The 14,642-nt window shown below is 41.4% G+C and overlaps 1 protein-coding gene, 1 long non-coding RNA gene and 1 pseudogene across 6 annotated transcripts in view; 2 read left to right on the top strand and 1 right to left on the bottom strand.

Moving 5' to 3' along the window:
- The window catches only part of STON2 (stonin 2), a 119,472-nt gene that overhangs the window by 47,263 nt on the left and 57,567 nt on the right, over nt 1-14,642 (top strand). For all 5 annotated transcript variants that reach the window (XM_039883968.1, XM_039883966.1, XM_039883965.1 and 2 more), the window contains exon 4: nt 1,558-1,755. In XM_039883968.1, the coding sequence (XP_039739902.1) occupies nt 1,558-1,755 (198 nt within the window). The remainder of the gene's footprint in view (nt 1-1,557; nt 1,756-14,642) is intronic.
- LOC120620039 (uncharacterized) lies at nt 779-897 on the top strand (annotated as a pseudogene).
- LOC120619576 (uncharacterized) lies at nt 4,486-13,787 on the bottom strand. The gene is made up of 3 exons (XR_005657560.1): nt 11,946-13,787; nt 6,828-6,963; nt 4,486-4,544 (listed from the first exon to the last, which is right to left on the bottom strand). It is a non-coding gene; the product is annotated as an uncharacterized LOC120619576 (long non-coding RNA).

Raw genomic sequence — 14,642 nt, 5'->3', positions numbered from 1 at the left:
AACTCAAATTTCTTCCTAGTTTATTCACAGTTGTCAGGGTGTGAAAATCAAGTTGTGTGCTCTGCTTACCATTTCTGGGTTTGAGGTTTCATTTGGCCTCTAGGAATTCTTTACTTTCTGGCTCACCGCGTATTGTATTTTAAATAATGTTATTTTGCTTCATCTGTTGATGTAAGAATGTTCAAACCTATAGAGAATTTTTATAATAAGTTATTTGAGCCAAATAGAGGATACACCTGGAAGCAAGATCTTAACAGACTGAGAAAAAGGCTTCCAAAAAATGACAGTTTGCAGCTTCTTTTATGCACTTGGAATTAAGGAGGAAATGTAAGGAAGATTACTTGAAGGTGGGAGAAAGCTAGGCGGGAATGAGATTACAGGATAGATAACAAGATTATGTGCTCTCTTGAGGGCGGTGGAAATTTAGAAGGAGGGGTCTGAAAAGAGTCTTTTCAAAGATGTTTTAACCTAGATGCCCAGAAACTATGGACAGAGCTTGTGTAAGGCAAAGATAAACCTTTTACTAAAGAAGTTACCTGCCTGGGGCGTCACTACCCACCTTGACCCACCTAGTTAGGAACTTATGATCAGATTACCCTGTGAGGTTACTTTCCATAGAACCCCTGCCCTGCACCTCTCCTCATCCCCCCCCGCCTCCCCCCCCCCCCCCCCCCCCCCCGCTTTGGTGGTGTTGAACCATGAGCACTCCAGATAGAAACCACCTATATGCCTTGTAAATGCCTGAGAAAATACGGAGTGAAAATTCTCTGTAGTTTTAGTCTATTGCCATGCCACCCTGAACGTGCCCGATCTCATCTGATCTCGGAAGCTAAGCATGGTCGGGCCTGGTTAGTACTTGGATGAGAGACCACTTAGGAATACCAGGTGCTGTAGGCATTTAAAAAATAAAATAAAATAAATTCTCTGTAGTTTTATATTTATACCATACAAATACAGCTATTTATTCTTTCTTCCCTCTTAAATCTCAATGTTCCCTTCCTATGTCTTAATCTAACTCTATAATTTTGATTTTCCAGCCAAGAGTACTGACATGATCTTCTTGAACAAGCTACCTAACTTCTCTGAGTCTGTTTCCTATTGGGTAAAATAAGACTACTGCTTATTTCTCAGGATAGCTGGGATGAGATAGCATTTGTAAAGTGTCTGACATGTCATGGGTACTCAATAAATCCCAGTTTCTTTCTTATTTTTCCTTCCCTGTCCACACTATTTTCAGCTCTCATTTTCAGTACTGAAATTTGCAATAAGATTCTTATGTAATACCATGGAGAAACCTTGTGGAAGGCAATAAACTGGACAAATTAGGAACATTAGTAAGATTTATTTTTGATTTGAGGGTCATGAGTAGTAATGATTTTGGTACTGACTCACAGTGGGGTCCCTGTCAGTATCATGAGTGATACTGCCTATACTGCCTTGCCTGTGTGCCTTTTTAGATTTCATAGGATCTGAGTAACATGAAAGTAAGACAAACATAAAGATAAACAAAATACACCCATTTATATTGTATGTTTTTGGTTTTTGGTCTATCTCCAGGCCTACCATTGACCATGCCATGCTGGACGTGCCCTTCCTTCAACTCCCTGGGGAGGTGCCCGCTGACCTCTGAGAGCAGCTGGACCACACATTCTGAAGACACCAGTAGTCCTAGTTGTGGCCCCTCGTACACAGACCTGCAGCTCATTGGCGCAGAGGAGCAGATGAGTGGCAGGGCCTCTGGGGCTGACTCGACTGGTAAGACGGAGCACCAAGCCAGAGGGCTTTGCAAATCACTTTTGGTGACCTGTTGCCACTCTTAAAATCTCTGCAGAATGAGATCAGACGTAGTCATCCAGTTAAAAAGCTAGAATCCTGAGTGGTTAAAAATTGCATTGGAAAAAAGCATGTATACAGATTGGTTGATTGGTTGGTAGATGATTAATATTGGGAAACCATTTGACAGTCTGTCTTAATGTGTTATTTTCTGAGGGTTCGGTACAAGTCCTGTTCCCTGTCAATTCAGTTTCTCCTTGGATAACTAACTATATGAAATATGCACAAGGCTGAATCTGTTATCCTGCCACCCACACATCTTTCTTCTTCAGCAAGAGAGATTTTAGCAGAGAAAAAAGTAAATGTTATGTGAAACAGAATGAAAATCAGGACTCAGCCACTGTGTCTAGGCTACAAATCATTTTGCAGTTATGTTTATTCTATCGTGCCTGAATTGAGCTATACATCAGTCTCTAACATCCTGTGGTTTATTCATTAAGTTTCCCGTAGGTGTAGGATGAACTGCTGGCTGGCTTTGCAGGTGGCATATGGGCTTGTCAACAAGCACCACAGTACGGGTTAGGACAACATTGCAAACATGTTGTGTGTTCTTGGTGTTTTGGTTATTTTGCCCAAGAGATTGTTTTCTTCTGAAAATAATGGAGTTTCTGGTAGTTTCTCTGTGCCTGGAATTACCCAGCATGTCCAAGAATAATTTGTTTTTCCTTCTCAAAAATGTTGTTTAGGAATTTGTTTCTGGATCATTTTTCAAACTTGGGTAACTAACATTCGCCCTCGTACTGTGTGCTATTGGGGACGTTCTACAAGGAGAGAGATCTCTCTTGCAGACGAAAGGGTTCAGACAGGATTTAGTCTGATATTTGATAATATTGCAAGGAATCCTAGTTTATCACAGTCTCTCTCTTCACAAGCTGCAGTTCTTTACAGCATTTTGTTTTCACAGACACTCTCTCAATTCTGGTTGATCTCCATGGCCGATGATCCGGTCAGTGTCTGAAATATTCCCCCCACCCCATTTCCACTGTGGGGAGCATTTCTGGAAGCAGCCCCAGCCGTGGGAACCCCATCAGGCTCTTTCTGAACATCCTGACCTGTGTAATCAGGGTGGAGTTTTGTCTTTGAAAAGCCTTTAACTCATCTTGGATTCCAGGGTAGAAGGAGGATAAGGAAAAACAAGGTTTAGGAGAATGACCAAATACTTCTAAACCTGGCATTTATCCATCTACTCTAGCAGTGGGGAATTTATAAGTACTTTCAATTGAGCTATTGAGAACTTGAAAGATTCTTTACACATTGGAGAGTTCTCCAGCCAAGTGACTCTCTGTCTTCCACTCGGCTGCAGGCCTGTGGCAGTGCCTTGTACCTCTTCCTAACCTTTGTTTATTAAAAATATTTTTTTAGTTTGATAGTTTTATTTTTAGGGGAAAAGCAGGCATAGTTGAGAAATAGCTAAATTCCCCAAACTCCACCCATAGAAAGCCTTGGTACTTTCACAGCAAAGTCAGTGTGATTCGCCTTATGGCAGCTTAATGAAGTGGCAAACAGCACCCAGGAGGAAATGAATAGTGTCACTCATGGACTGGAAACCCAAACCTGTAAATCCATGGCAAATGTCACTGCACTTACGGGGAGTGGGGGTGGGGATGGCGGGGAGAACACCTTACATGATTCTTCTTTGTATGTTGAAGATTTTATCTTTCAAACTTTTTAGGGACATCCATTTCATCGAATAAACCTTTGTAAAATGCCACAGGGGCTGAGGGACACAGGGCAGCAAAGGGCAAGGCTGGCAGGAATTTCCCACCAAAGAGTATAAATGGGCTTGCCCACACTGGGTTCTCCAGGGTTCCACTGAACCAACTGCCGCTATCCCTCCATGCCCAGAACTAGAGAAGGGAGCAGGGCCCGCCCAGAAACTGGTGTCTGACAGACCCCGCCTGTCTTGGCTGCCTTTCGCAGGGTTCCACCTCCCAGATTCACCACCCTGGGGCTCAGAATCCTCCCTATCTGTCTGTAGCCTTGTGATAAGTGACAACCCCCCCAACCCCAGCCCCTACTTTTTGATCATTTCCATCTGAATCTCTGATTTACAGGTTTAGGGAATGTATCACAAAGTTTTCAACCCTCTCCCAGTGAGGATTATTAAATGCACTCAGCCTCAGCCACTCCCCATTTCTCTTGCAATTGTGTGTGTTTTCTCATAAAACTAAACTTGGACAGACAGACAGACACACACACACACACACACACACAAATCATGTCTTATTGTCTCTGTTTTTGTTTGTTTGTTTTTTTTAAAACTGAAGCTTCCATAGAATAGGGCATCGCTGTGTGGCTCTGAGCATGGTAGCCATGGGTATGTCCCCCACCAAGGACAGAAACTCAGAAAACTGAATCTTCTCACCCTTATTCTTGCCTTTTTCTTCAAAGAAACTTTGTTTTGTCACTGTCCTTGAGGAAGTTGGGAAAATTCTCCTTCAGCTTCTTTCACAGGCCTGTCTTGTCAGTTGTCATCGGGTCTGATGTGTCTGTGGGACTGGTCGATGGGGCCCATCTCTGGGAGAGCCCTCCTTCAAGGCTGAGTGGTTCAGTCAGGGTGAACTGAATCCCCCTGAGGCTATGGAGCAGACTCTCATCTGTCTATTTCCTCCAGGCATGTCATCTCCCCAGAGCTTCCCTTCCTCTTGCCCTTACCCTGCACGGGTGGGGCTACAGGGCGTGAGGGAAGGTGCCTTGTACAGTGCCAAGCGCTGTAGGAATAAAAGAAAATTCCTAACTTAATAGCTCTGCGCCTCATTTCTCTTTTATATGGGACATGAGGATAATTATAATTACTGCCGACTCCTTTCTTGCCCTAAAGAGGACTGTAAACTACATGTGTGGTGGGATGGGATCCGAGAAGGGCTTTGCAGTTCTCAGCAGTGAGCCATGGGTAAATGCAGAGGCCTGTGGGTCTTTGAGGGAGCTGCTTTGGGAGACTGTTGCCATTTATCTGCCCCCCACGTTCACCACCATGCCTTTTAGCATTGTAGAGAGAAGTAAGGGGTGAAGAGGAACTCTCTCAGCCTAGCTGGCCCAGCTGGCCTGGGCTTTCCCTGGCAGCGTGCTGTGTGAGGAAGCCACTGGGGCAGATGCTCCGTGATTCACCTGTGTGGAGAGGGATTATGGAGGCCCAGGCCCAGGCTGTTTACCTTGGCCCCATCACTCCATACTAGAGGCACCGAGCCGCAGCCTCCCATCATCTGAGGCAGGCAGGGACCTGGCAGCCCCACTGGGCAATCCCGATTCCCAGCATAATTGTGGAGGGACAGACTATATTTTCTTATTTTCTCACAAAGGGGATAATTAGGAGGAGCAAGGCAAACAAATCTCCTTACCTTGGCTGAATCATAGAGTGGGGCAAAGCTGGAGAGCAGTGTTGACGTTTGCTCTGGAGTTCAGCTCTCCTGAGCAAAGGACAGAACTGGAAATAGGCAAGTTCCCTGATAACACTGGCTTCCTCTCTCACCTCCTATGTCCCCAGGGCCCCCTTTCCCTAGATGACAGGCACACCCTGCAGGGTAGCCCTGTAATGCCACTAGTTTTACATAGGTGGATAAACAATAAAAGGGTCAGGGGAATAAAAATAAGCCTTTGAAGTTCATTGCAACTAGGAAAGAGAAAACATAGAAATGTTTACAGTGACACAGCTACTATTAAGTGTTCGGCTTCCATTTCGGTTTCTTTTTAAGCACAAGAAATTGTAGATTTAAGCATGGGGTTAGAATGCCCAGGCATATATACAAAGCAAGGAACAACAACACTGGGTGAAACACATAGCAGGTGTTTAATAATTGTTTGTTGAATGGATCCATGAATGAAAGGAATGAGATTGCATGCGGTGAGTCATCTGCATCCCAGACATCTGTATTTCATTTGGGTTTAAGAGTTCAGCATTTCTCCCAAGTGTGTCCCATACAGCAGCCCAAGAAAAACCAGGATGCTGGGGGCCAGTGTGTTAGGTCATACTGTGTCCCCTCTGTTGAAGTTTCATAGCGTCTGTTAGCTTATTAAAGACTTTGAAAATACCTGTAATTATTTGGATGGATGGATATATGTGTATTTCTACATTTATGTATAATTTATACTTATATGTGTGTGCGCACACACACAGACACACACACACATATATATTTATATACACATATAAGTAAATTTAGTCTTCTTTAACCCACATTTCCTACCTGGTCACCTGGTACAGGAACCCAAATATACATAAATTGGCAAATTTGACTTAGAAGTGCATGCCATTGCTAAAGTGTTGGGAAACCAGAGAAACCAGAAAAGAATATTTTGACAAACTTTCCTGGATTTACAAAGTTAGCCTTACTTTGTCACAGGCTCTGCTACACCTTTTGACCTTTTTTTTTTTTTAATTGTAAATTAAAGAATCTGCATTTTGCCAAACTTTCTTTGTATATAAACCCTCATGGGCTTTAAAACAAATGCAAGCCAGATGTTCTTGATTCATTTGCATTTAACTGATCACAGCGGAATTCTGCCAGAGCAGTAGGATATCCCCAGGGATTTTGTACTCTTTTTTTTTTTCCCTTCTCAAAAACAAGTGTTTATGCTGAGTAGAAAGCTATGGACTCCAGATCCCAATTTTTGTAACAAGAAAGTTTACTCAGTCATTATTGGTTAAGGATGATAAAAGAGTTCATCACTGGGGCTGTATGTGTCTTTTCAAGATGGTACACATTACTTCTCTGTTGCCTGTTTTGTCGTAATCCTGATGCAGCTAGAAGAGCATAGACCAGATCCAGGGGCCCAGATTTCCAGTAAACTAATTATCATTGCGCATAATGGAGTTATAGGGGATCCTTTTTGTTTTTGAGACATATTTGTATTTTAAGATTTTTTTTTTTTACCTTGAGTATATTTTGCTTGGAAGACAAAAATAAGTCAACTTATTTAAAATTCTTTTCCCCCTAGCTACAACCCTGAGCAGGTTGTTTCCTGAGTTTTGCTCTAGATCAGGGTCCCCGTAACACCTATTTGACCTTTGAATGGAGTGTTCTTCGCCTGGAAGTCATCTGTCTCCTACCAAACTCGGGTCCTCCAGGGCAACAGTGATGTTTTCATATTTGCTTTGTCCCCATGGTCTGGTCTCCAGCGCAATGCCTGGACCTGAGGTGGTGGCCAATGAATGTTTTTAGTTATATCTCCTTTTTTTAGCCACATGTATCAGCATTATGCCCTTGCCTCCCACCTCAGGAAAAAAGAAAACTTCAAAATACCTTGGTCCTAAGTACTCAAGTCTACAAAGATTCGAGTTTTTAATGAATTTACTGAATATTTAATTTAATTTAATTTTTATTTATTTTAAATTTTTTTATATTTCTTTATTTCTTTATTTTTAGCATTTTTTAAAAAAATTTTTTCCTCCTCACCCCCTTCCCTCCCCCTTCCCTCCCTCCTGGTAACCACTAGTCCATTGTCCATGTCTCTGAGTCTCTATCCTGTTCATTTGTTGCTTTTAGGTTTATATCCCACATATAAGTGATATCATGTGATTTTCAACCTTTTCTGTCTGTCTTATTTCGCTTAGTATAATTATTTCAAGGTCCATCCATGTCGTTGCAAATGGCAGTATTTCATCTCTTCTTATGGCTGAGTAATATTCCATTGTATATATGTACCACAGCTTCTTTAGCCAGTCATCTATCGTAGGATACTTCGGTTGCCTCCATGTCCTGGCCACTGTGAATAATGCTGCTATGAACATTGGTGTGCAAATATCTTTTTGGATATGAGTTTTCAAGTCTTTGGGATAAATACCCAGTAGTGGGATTGCTGGATCATAAGGTAGATCCATTCTTAGTTTTTTGAGGAACCTCCATACTATTTTCCATAGAGGCTGTACAAATTTGCAGTCCCTAAATATTTTAAATGTAGGTAATTGGATTCAATTGTGAAGAATGGTGTGTCCTACTTTAATTAGCTTCCCAGGTGAGTGAGATAACATCACTGATTTAAATGAGACTAGAAATTGCTCACTAAATCTTGTGCAAACCATTCTACACCCAGCAAAGTCAGGCTTCAAAAAGAATGGCAAGCTATGCCTTTTTCAGGTAATATTAACTTAAACCCAACAAAATATCAGTGGACATGAAGTGCTCAAACTACGGTGGCTGGCACATAGTGCCCACTCCCAAGTTCAATGTCATCTGCCCTGAAGCCTCTGAAAAATAGGTATTTCCTTTAACTATGACAGACCTTTAAACTTAGAAGAAATTTAGGAGATTATTTAGTAGAATTTATCCATTTTATGGGTAAGAAAGCCAAGGCCTAGTAAGTGTTAGCAGCAGAGCCAGGCCTTGTAATTCCTTGTCCCTCTCCCACTCTGTGAATCATCTAAAACCTAAGAGATTGGCCAGGGACAACTGGTTATTTTTCATTTCATTCCTCTTCGAACGTTTTCATCGTCTTTCTTTTTTCCCCCTGAATTAAACAACGGGGCCTCTTTCTCAAGAGTTTGGTTTATTTATGAAAAAGTTAAAAGCAGTAGTGCCAATGGCAATGGACACCCTCAGATCCAAGAAAACTTTTTTTTTTTAAATATAATGCAACTAACATTTATTATCTCATAGGTTTTGTGGGTCAGGAAATGAAGTGTCATTTAGCTGTGTGGGTTCAGGATCTCTAGAGACATTGCAGTCACAAAGTCGACTGGGGTTGCTGCCCCCCGAATGGGGCTGGAGAGTCTGCTTCTTAGGCGTCAGCGGAGTTGGTTCCTTCTGAGGCCTCTCTACTGTTGCTTCACGTGGTCTTGTCTTTGTGAGCGTCTGTGTCCTGGTATCTTCTTATAAGGACGGTCATAGTGAATTCAGTCCACCCTGATGACCTCATCTTAACTGCACTACCTCTTTAAAGACCCTGTCTCCAAATACAGTCATACTGAGAGGTACTAGGGGCTGGGATACACAATTCAGCCCATAACAGCAGGCAAACCCAATTTAGCAGTCTTCTTTCTCTGTGTAAGACAGCCAGATTGACACTATAAACCATCCTAGATAGTCTTTCTGGAGCCATCATTAGCAGTGCCACTTGGTATAAAAACTGATCTTGTTTCTGATATATACTTATAGCCTACTTCCCACAGCTATAGAAAGGAGAAAGGAGTTGTTTATGCTTAATAAACCCCTCAGTCAGCCTCTTCACCTGCTTATCCACAGAATGGCTTGATAGTTCACCAAGGAGCTGGTTAATCCTGCTGGACTCATTGGCTTAAATGACAATTCAAAAGTAAATATGATTAGTGATAAAAGCTCTAAATGAGATAGCCTTTTTTTCTTTTTTTGGAATATAGCCTATGGGAAATACAGTCATTAAGTAAATAATTAATTGGATGATTACAAGTGTGCAGATTAGTCTCCTGCCTTCAGGATCAAATCCTGATTCTTTAGTGTTACATCCTTACTGAACTGGCCCCTGGGCACCTCATCTCCTCCATCTTTTTTCATACCCTCCAATTTAGTTTTTCTGATGCCCCCATACTTTCCACGTCTTCAAACAAGCAATCTTTTTGTCTTTCCTACTCCAATTCTATAATTCTCTAAACCTCCACTCAAGATTTCATTTAAAAGAAATATATACGATCACAAAAGAAGAAATGCAAACAAGTGATGTGGAAAGAGGATTAATCCCCATAATCACTTGTGCAGATTAAATAGTTCAGTCTGTCGGCTTGGTAAAGTTTAAATGGTTGAAAGCACGTAGAGCTGGGAATGAGAGTTGGGCATTTGCGTGCGAGGATCGTGGAAAGACCTTTCTGGAGGGTATTCTAGCCATTGGCGTTAGTTTAAATGTCATACTCTTTAACTATTAGCTTATCCCAAGGAAATAGTTAGACATGTGCCAGTGTGTACTATGCAGCACTCTTTATATTAGCAAAAGCAAACAAACAAAGTCAAAATACCCAACCAAATATCAAATAAAATGGAATGCTATGCAGCCATGGCAAATGTCCCAGTTATGTTAATTGAAAAAGGTAGGTTGCAGAATAAAATGTGTGATCATTTGGCTGTATTAGACTGTGTATAGTTTTCTTATATCAGCATGTATGTGTGTATATACATATGTGTATATACATACACATAAACATATTTCTGTTTATACATATATAAAACAGTTTGATGGTGTATCAATCTAAAACTGCTAATGTTGGGTATCTTGGGGTGGAGATACTTCATTTATTTCTTTTTTCATTTATTTATTTCATTTATTTCTTCATTCATTACTTCATTTATTTCTATAGGATCTGAGTTATTTATGATAATAATCACTAAAAATCAAATAAATATGAATGAAAATATTTCTATTTAGAAATAAAACTAAATATGTTACTGGAGCTATTTTAAAATTTCTCTCATGAAATGTGTGTTTGTTTTGGGGGTTGATCTATTTGAGGGATGAGTGCTGGCCAGTTTGCTTTGGCGGGGCTAGTATTTCAAATATTGCTGTCTTTTTTCTGTGAAAGAGCCATGTGCTTGTGTTTAACTTTTTACCACATAATGCTAGTTGCTTATTCTTTGCAGGAAATGGATATATGATGGAAACCATAACCTTCTGACTCTGACAGACCAGAGTCAGACACCAGCTCTGCTACTCTCCTGCTCTGTGGTATTCAGCAAATTATTTAACCTCAGTGACCTTTAACTTCTTCAACTACAGAACAGAAATAATAATGATAATACTGAGCTTGCAGTTTTGATCAGAGGATTATAGGGAAGTCCTGGAATATAATAGGGAATAGCTATTACGATGATAGCAACATAATGTAGTTTTCAGAATTCTTCATATTTTAGAACTAGGATTTAATCTGTGGGAAGAAAATTTTTTAAAGTTGTGAGAAAACAGCTAAGTTGAACCCAGAAGAAGTTCTATTTTATGTCCTTGCCTAGTTTTTGTAAACTGCATTTACAGAAAAGCAGTTTCTTTTATCCTTTTAGTTCTCATTGACTAATGGGTGGACTCACTCAACATGCTTTGTGAAACCACTAGTGTCTATGGCATTTTTCTGCAGAATTAGAATCAGGAATAAAAGCTTTCCTGAGGAGAGGTGGGGGTGGGCACCGGGTGGGGGTGGGGAGCATCGGTCAGGTTTACTTTCATAAATTGTCTCCCCCTCCTCCTCTTCAAGATTGGTTTGTTTGTACAAATTGGTTGCCTCAAGCAACACATTATTAGTTTGAGCCTGAATGTATCCCGAGAGACTTACTGCTTTCCCTTTGCCAAGCAATTGTCTTTTTCCTGCAGAGAATGCTGGGATTGTGGGGGCATTTTCCACTTGGGCATATTTCATCTAGTTCCTCCACCTTTCACGGAGCATGTGCTACTTGTAAGGCACTGCGTCATTCCACTGCATTTAGAGAGCAACCAGTTGTGAGCTGGTAATCTTTATTTTCAACTCCTGGACTTTTCTTCCTTCCTTAGACCCTCAGTACTGGTGTCTAAGTAAAGAAGAGATGATATTCCTGCCCCGTTGACATCAGGTTTGGCCTTATGACTCGCATTTTGGCCGGTAAAATGCAGGTGGAAGTGACACTTCCAGTGTAGATTTCCATCTGTTTCCACCCCGCTCCTTTTTCCCTTTGTCAGTCACCCATACTGCAGCACATGCTGCCCTCAGCTTGGATTCTCTTCTGGGGCTCCTCTCCTCTGGCTTCCCTTGTCCCACTCCCCACCTTCTAGACAACAGTCCACGTACCCAGGACTTCAGGCTTCTGCACCATTTTTTACCTGTACATTACGCCTCTTACAGTTACTTGCCCTGAAGCCCTCTGTCTTACTCTCCTTTCCCTGTGGCCCTAATTTCCTCATCCTTAGAAAGACTGGTGTAATATCCTTCCCCCTTGGTTGCTGAGCTGCTGTCATTCCACTTTTTTAAATAAACTCTAGTGTCCACTTCCACTATCTTTTGCCCAGGTCGTGTATGTCGTATTTCTGACTTTGGCCCTTGACTTAAGTCTTCTCCAGTCCCATTTTCCTCTTAATGATATTTCTAGTGCTCTCACTATAACAGTCGCTGCCTGAACAACTCTCAGTTTGAAGGATGTGCTCTCTAGGGAGGCAGCCCATTTATTCCACGTTCAGGCAATGAGTATTACCTATTCACTACTCCTGTGGCAACTAACTTCCCAGTTTGAATACTGGCTTCCCTCTTTGTTAGCTGTTTGAACGTATACCAAACACTTAACTTTTCTCAGCTTCAGTTTCTTCATCTGCAAAATGAGAACAATCAGTATTAATTTCACAGGTTTGTGAAGATGAATGAAAATGTGTTTAATGCTCTTAGAAAACTGCTTGGTATCATAGATGTGCTTACTAAGATGTGAGCTCTTCCAATGAAATAATAGTTATTTTAGTTATTATTATCATCACCATGTCTTGGATCCCTAAAGAATAAATCTAGTCTTTTTTCTATATGACAGTTTCTTCCCTATTTGAAAAGAGCTAAGCATCTTCAGTTCCAGAAACAGTTTACTCATAAACTTCGACCAGTTTGCACTTCAGCTAGTTCTACAAAGATAACAAAAGAAGTTCAAGGCACTGAAGTAGGTTAAATATACTGAAGCCCACTGAGACCTCAACAGTAAAATATTTTTAATCTCTGACTAGTGATGATTTTTTTTTTCCTGGAATTTCTATCCCCAAAAGAGAGATTTTTTTAGGAGCATAAATAAAGTAAGTCTAACAAGGAAATAGTTGTTTTCTTTTCTGATTTCAAAACTAGTGCTTACTTATGATGTATATAAACCACTTTTTTTTTTTTTTAATGTGCTGGAATCTTGGACATTTTAGAGTGTGTGTGACTTTTTTCAGAGTCACCCAAATCTGCAAAGTAAGCTGGGCATCTTCATTTGCTAATAGATGGTATCAGGCAAATAGGCCTACAACTTCGAGACTAGGGAAGACCTGGCCTAAAGAGCACTGTCTGTGGCAGCAGCACAGTGAGAGCTGTGACCTCCACTCACCTCTTCCCCTCTTCAATGGTGACCCTGAGGAACTTCCTCCTGAGTTTGGTTTTGACAGGCCCAAGGGCTGGGAGAATTTCAGCCGCCTACTCGAAGGGGGTTATAACCCCATATACATGTTTATGACCCATTTTATTGCTGACTTTTGGTTTTAAAGGAGGATCTGCTGTGTTGTTTGAGAATAAAAATCAATCTCCCTCAGAGAGCCATGGAATTTGCTCCCTGGGAAGATGACAGGTCAAATCTTCATCAGGCTGCTGAGGAATGGAGGGGGCGGGGTTCTTTTTTCCCTTCACAGTCGCTGGCAGCAGCGAGGCCCTGTGGGCTCCTGAGAGCCTTTTGTTTAGTTTCTATGGCTCTAGCCTCAATCAGCTGCTCTGCACGGGAGAGGAGGGAGGGTGCAGCTTTTAACCCTAGTTTGGTGGCTTCAGTGGGGTTCTCTCTCTTCAGTTCAAGGCTAGAGATATGGATAGAGGCCAGCTTTGTGGAATCACTTGAGGGTCTCTTGTCAAAATTCATTGCATCTATTGGTAAGCATTGGCTGCAGATATGGGAGAAAAATGGCTAGGAACTAACAATTGTCCTGAGTCTCTCTCTCCTCCCTCCCAATTGTGTTGAACTGTGGTCATGCAGAAAATCTGTGCTGGAGTCACCAAAACATGAGATCCAGTTCTAGCTCTGCCCTTTCTAGGCAGTTTCCAAACCACTGAAACAGCCCTATTACTACCTGGTAGAGCCTCAGAATGGAATAAAGAACAGATGTAAAGAACTTAGCACAGTGTCTGACAACAATACTCCGCTCCATATTTCCAAAGGTGTATGGGGCCGAATTCTCCTTGTCATTCCAGCAAGGATCCAAAGCATCTGTGGCAGTCATGAAGGAACAATAGAATTCTAGATGTCACCGAGGAGGCTTTTATTTGTTTTAGCCTTCAGGTGGTGTACACACTCCCGTGCACATACATGCTCATACACACACACACACACACGTCTGTTTCCAGGTGCTAGTGCCTCATAGGTGGATCTCTTAGTCCCATTTGCATGTTTGCCCTGCAGTCTTGGTGGTATCATTTCAGGGTGAACCAATAGGAAATGATTAAGCAGGCCCTAAATATGAACAGGACTCTTAGTCATAGTCTTTTCTGCTTCCTTCCTTGCCCTAACATAACTACCATGCAGTTTGTTATGGCTCGTTTTTCCAGAAAGATAGAAGTCTATTGCATAGTTCCTTCTGTAAGGCCAGCTAATCTTGGGGCATGGTGGGTTTTTGAGTAGGTGCTAACAGATGGTGTGAAAGGAGATAATTCCTGCCCTGGGGGAGCTCATCTGGGAGAATAAAGCTAGCACACCTGAAATAATTAGCCATCAATTAAGCACTAAATCTTTGCTACTGACCCAGTGTTAGAGTGCAGTGTGGGTGACAGGTAACTTAGAGGGTGGACACTGTCTCCCTAGGTACCTAGTGTGCTGCGCCTTGCTGAAGGATGGAGCTATGTTGTTTACATGTAAATATAATTATACATAATAAATTAAATGCATGTGGCAGCTTTTCCTACATCTCTTAAAAATTAGATCAGAGTTAATTTTAAGTATTTCATTATAAAACATTATTATAATATTAAAAGACATTTTAAGAAAAAAAGAAAAGAAGCCATTCCCAATCTCACATCCCTAACAATTAAGTTATCAAAAAGAACCCCGTAGCTCATTTTTAGTCTCTCAAGTGTCCATCCCAGAGCCTGGCACACAAAGGGGCCTCAGTGAATGTTTGTGAATGGCCAACACCACTAGTTACTATTACAAATATCCAGACAATGGCTTTATAAAAGA

This window comes from Pteropus medius, unplaced genomic scaffold (assembly GCF_902729225.1).
Source record: "Pteropus medius unplaced genomic scaffold, Ma_sr-lr_union100, whole genome shotgun sequence".
NCBI classification, from domain to species: domain Eukaryota; kingdom Metazoa; phylum Chordata; class Mammalia; order Chiroptera; family Pteropodidae; genus Pteropus; species Pteropus medius.
The sequence above is the reverse complement of the archived record's forward strand: the minus strand, read 5'-3'. Positions and strand labels throughout refer to the sequence as shown.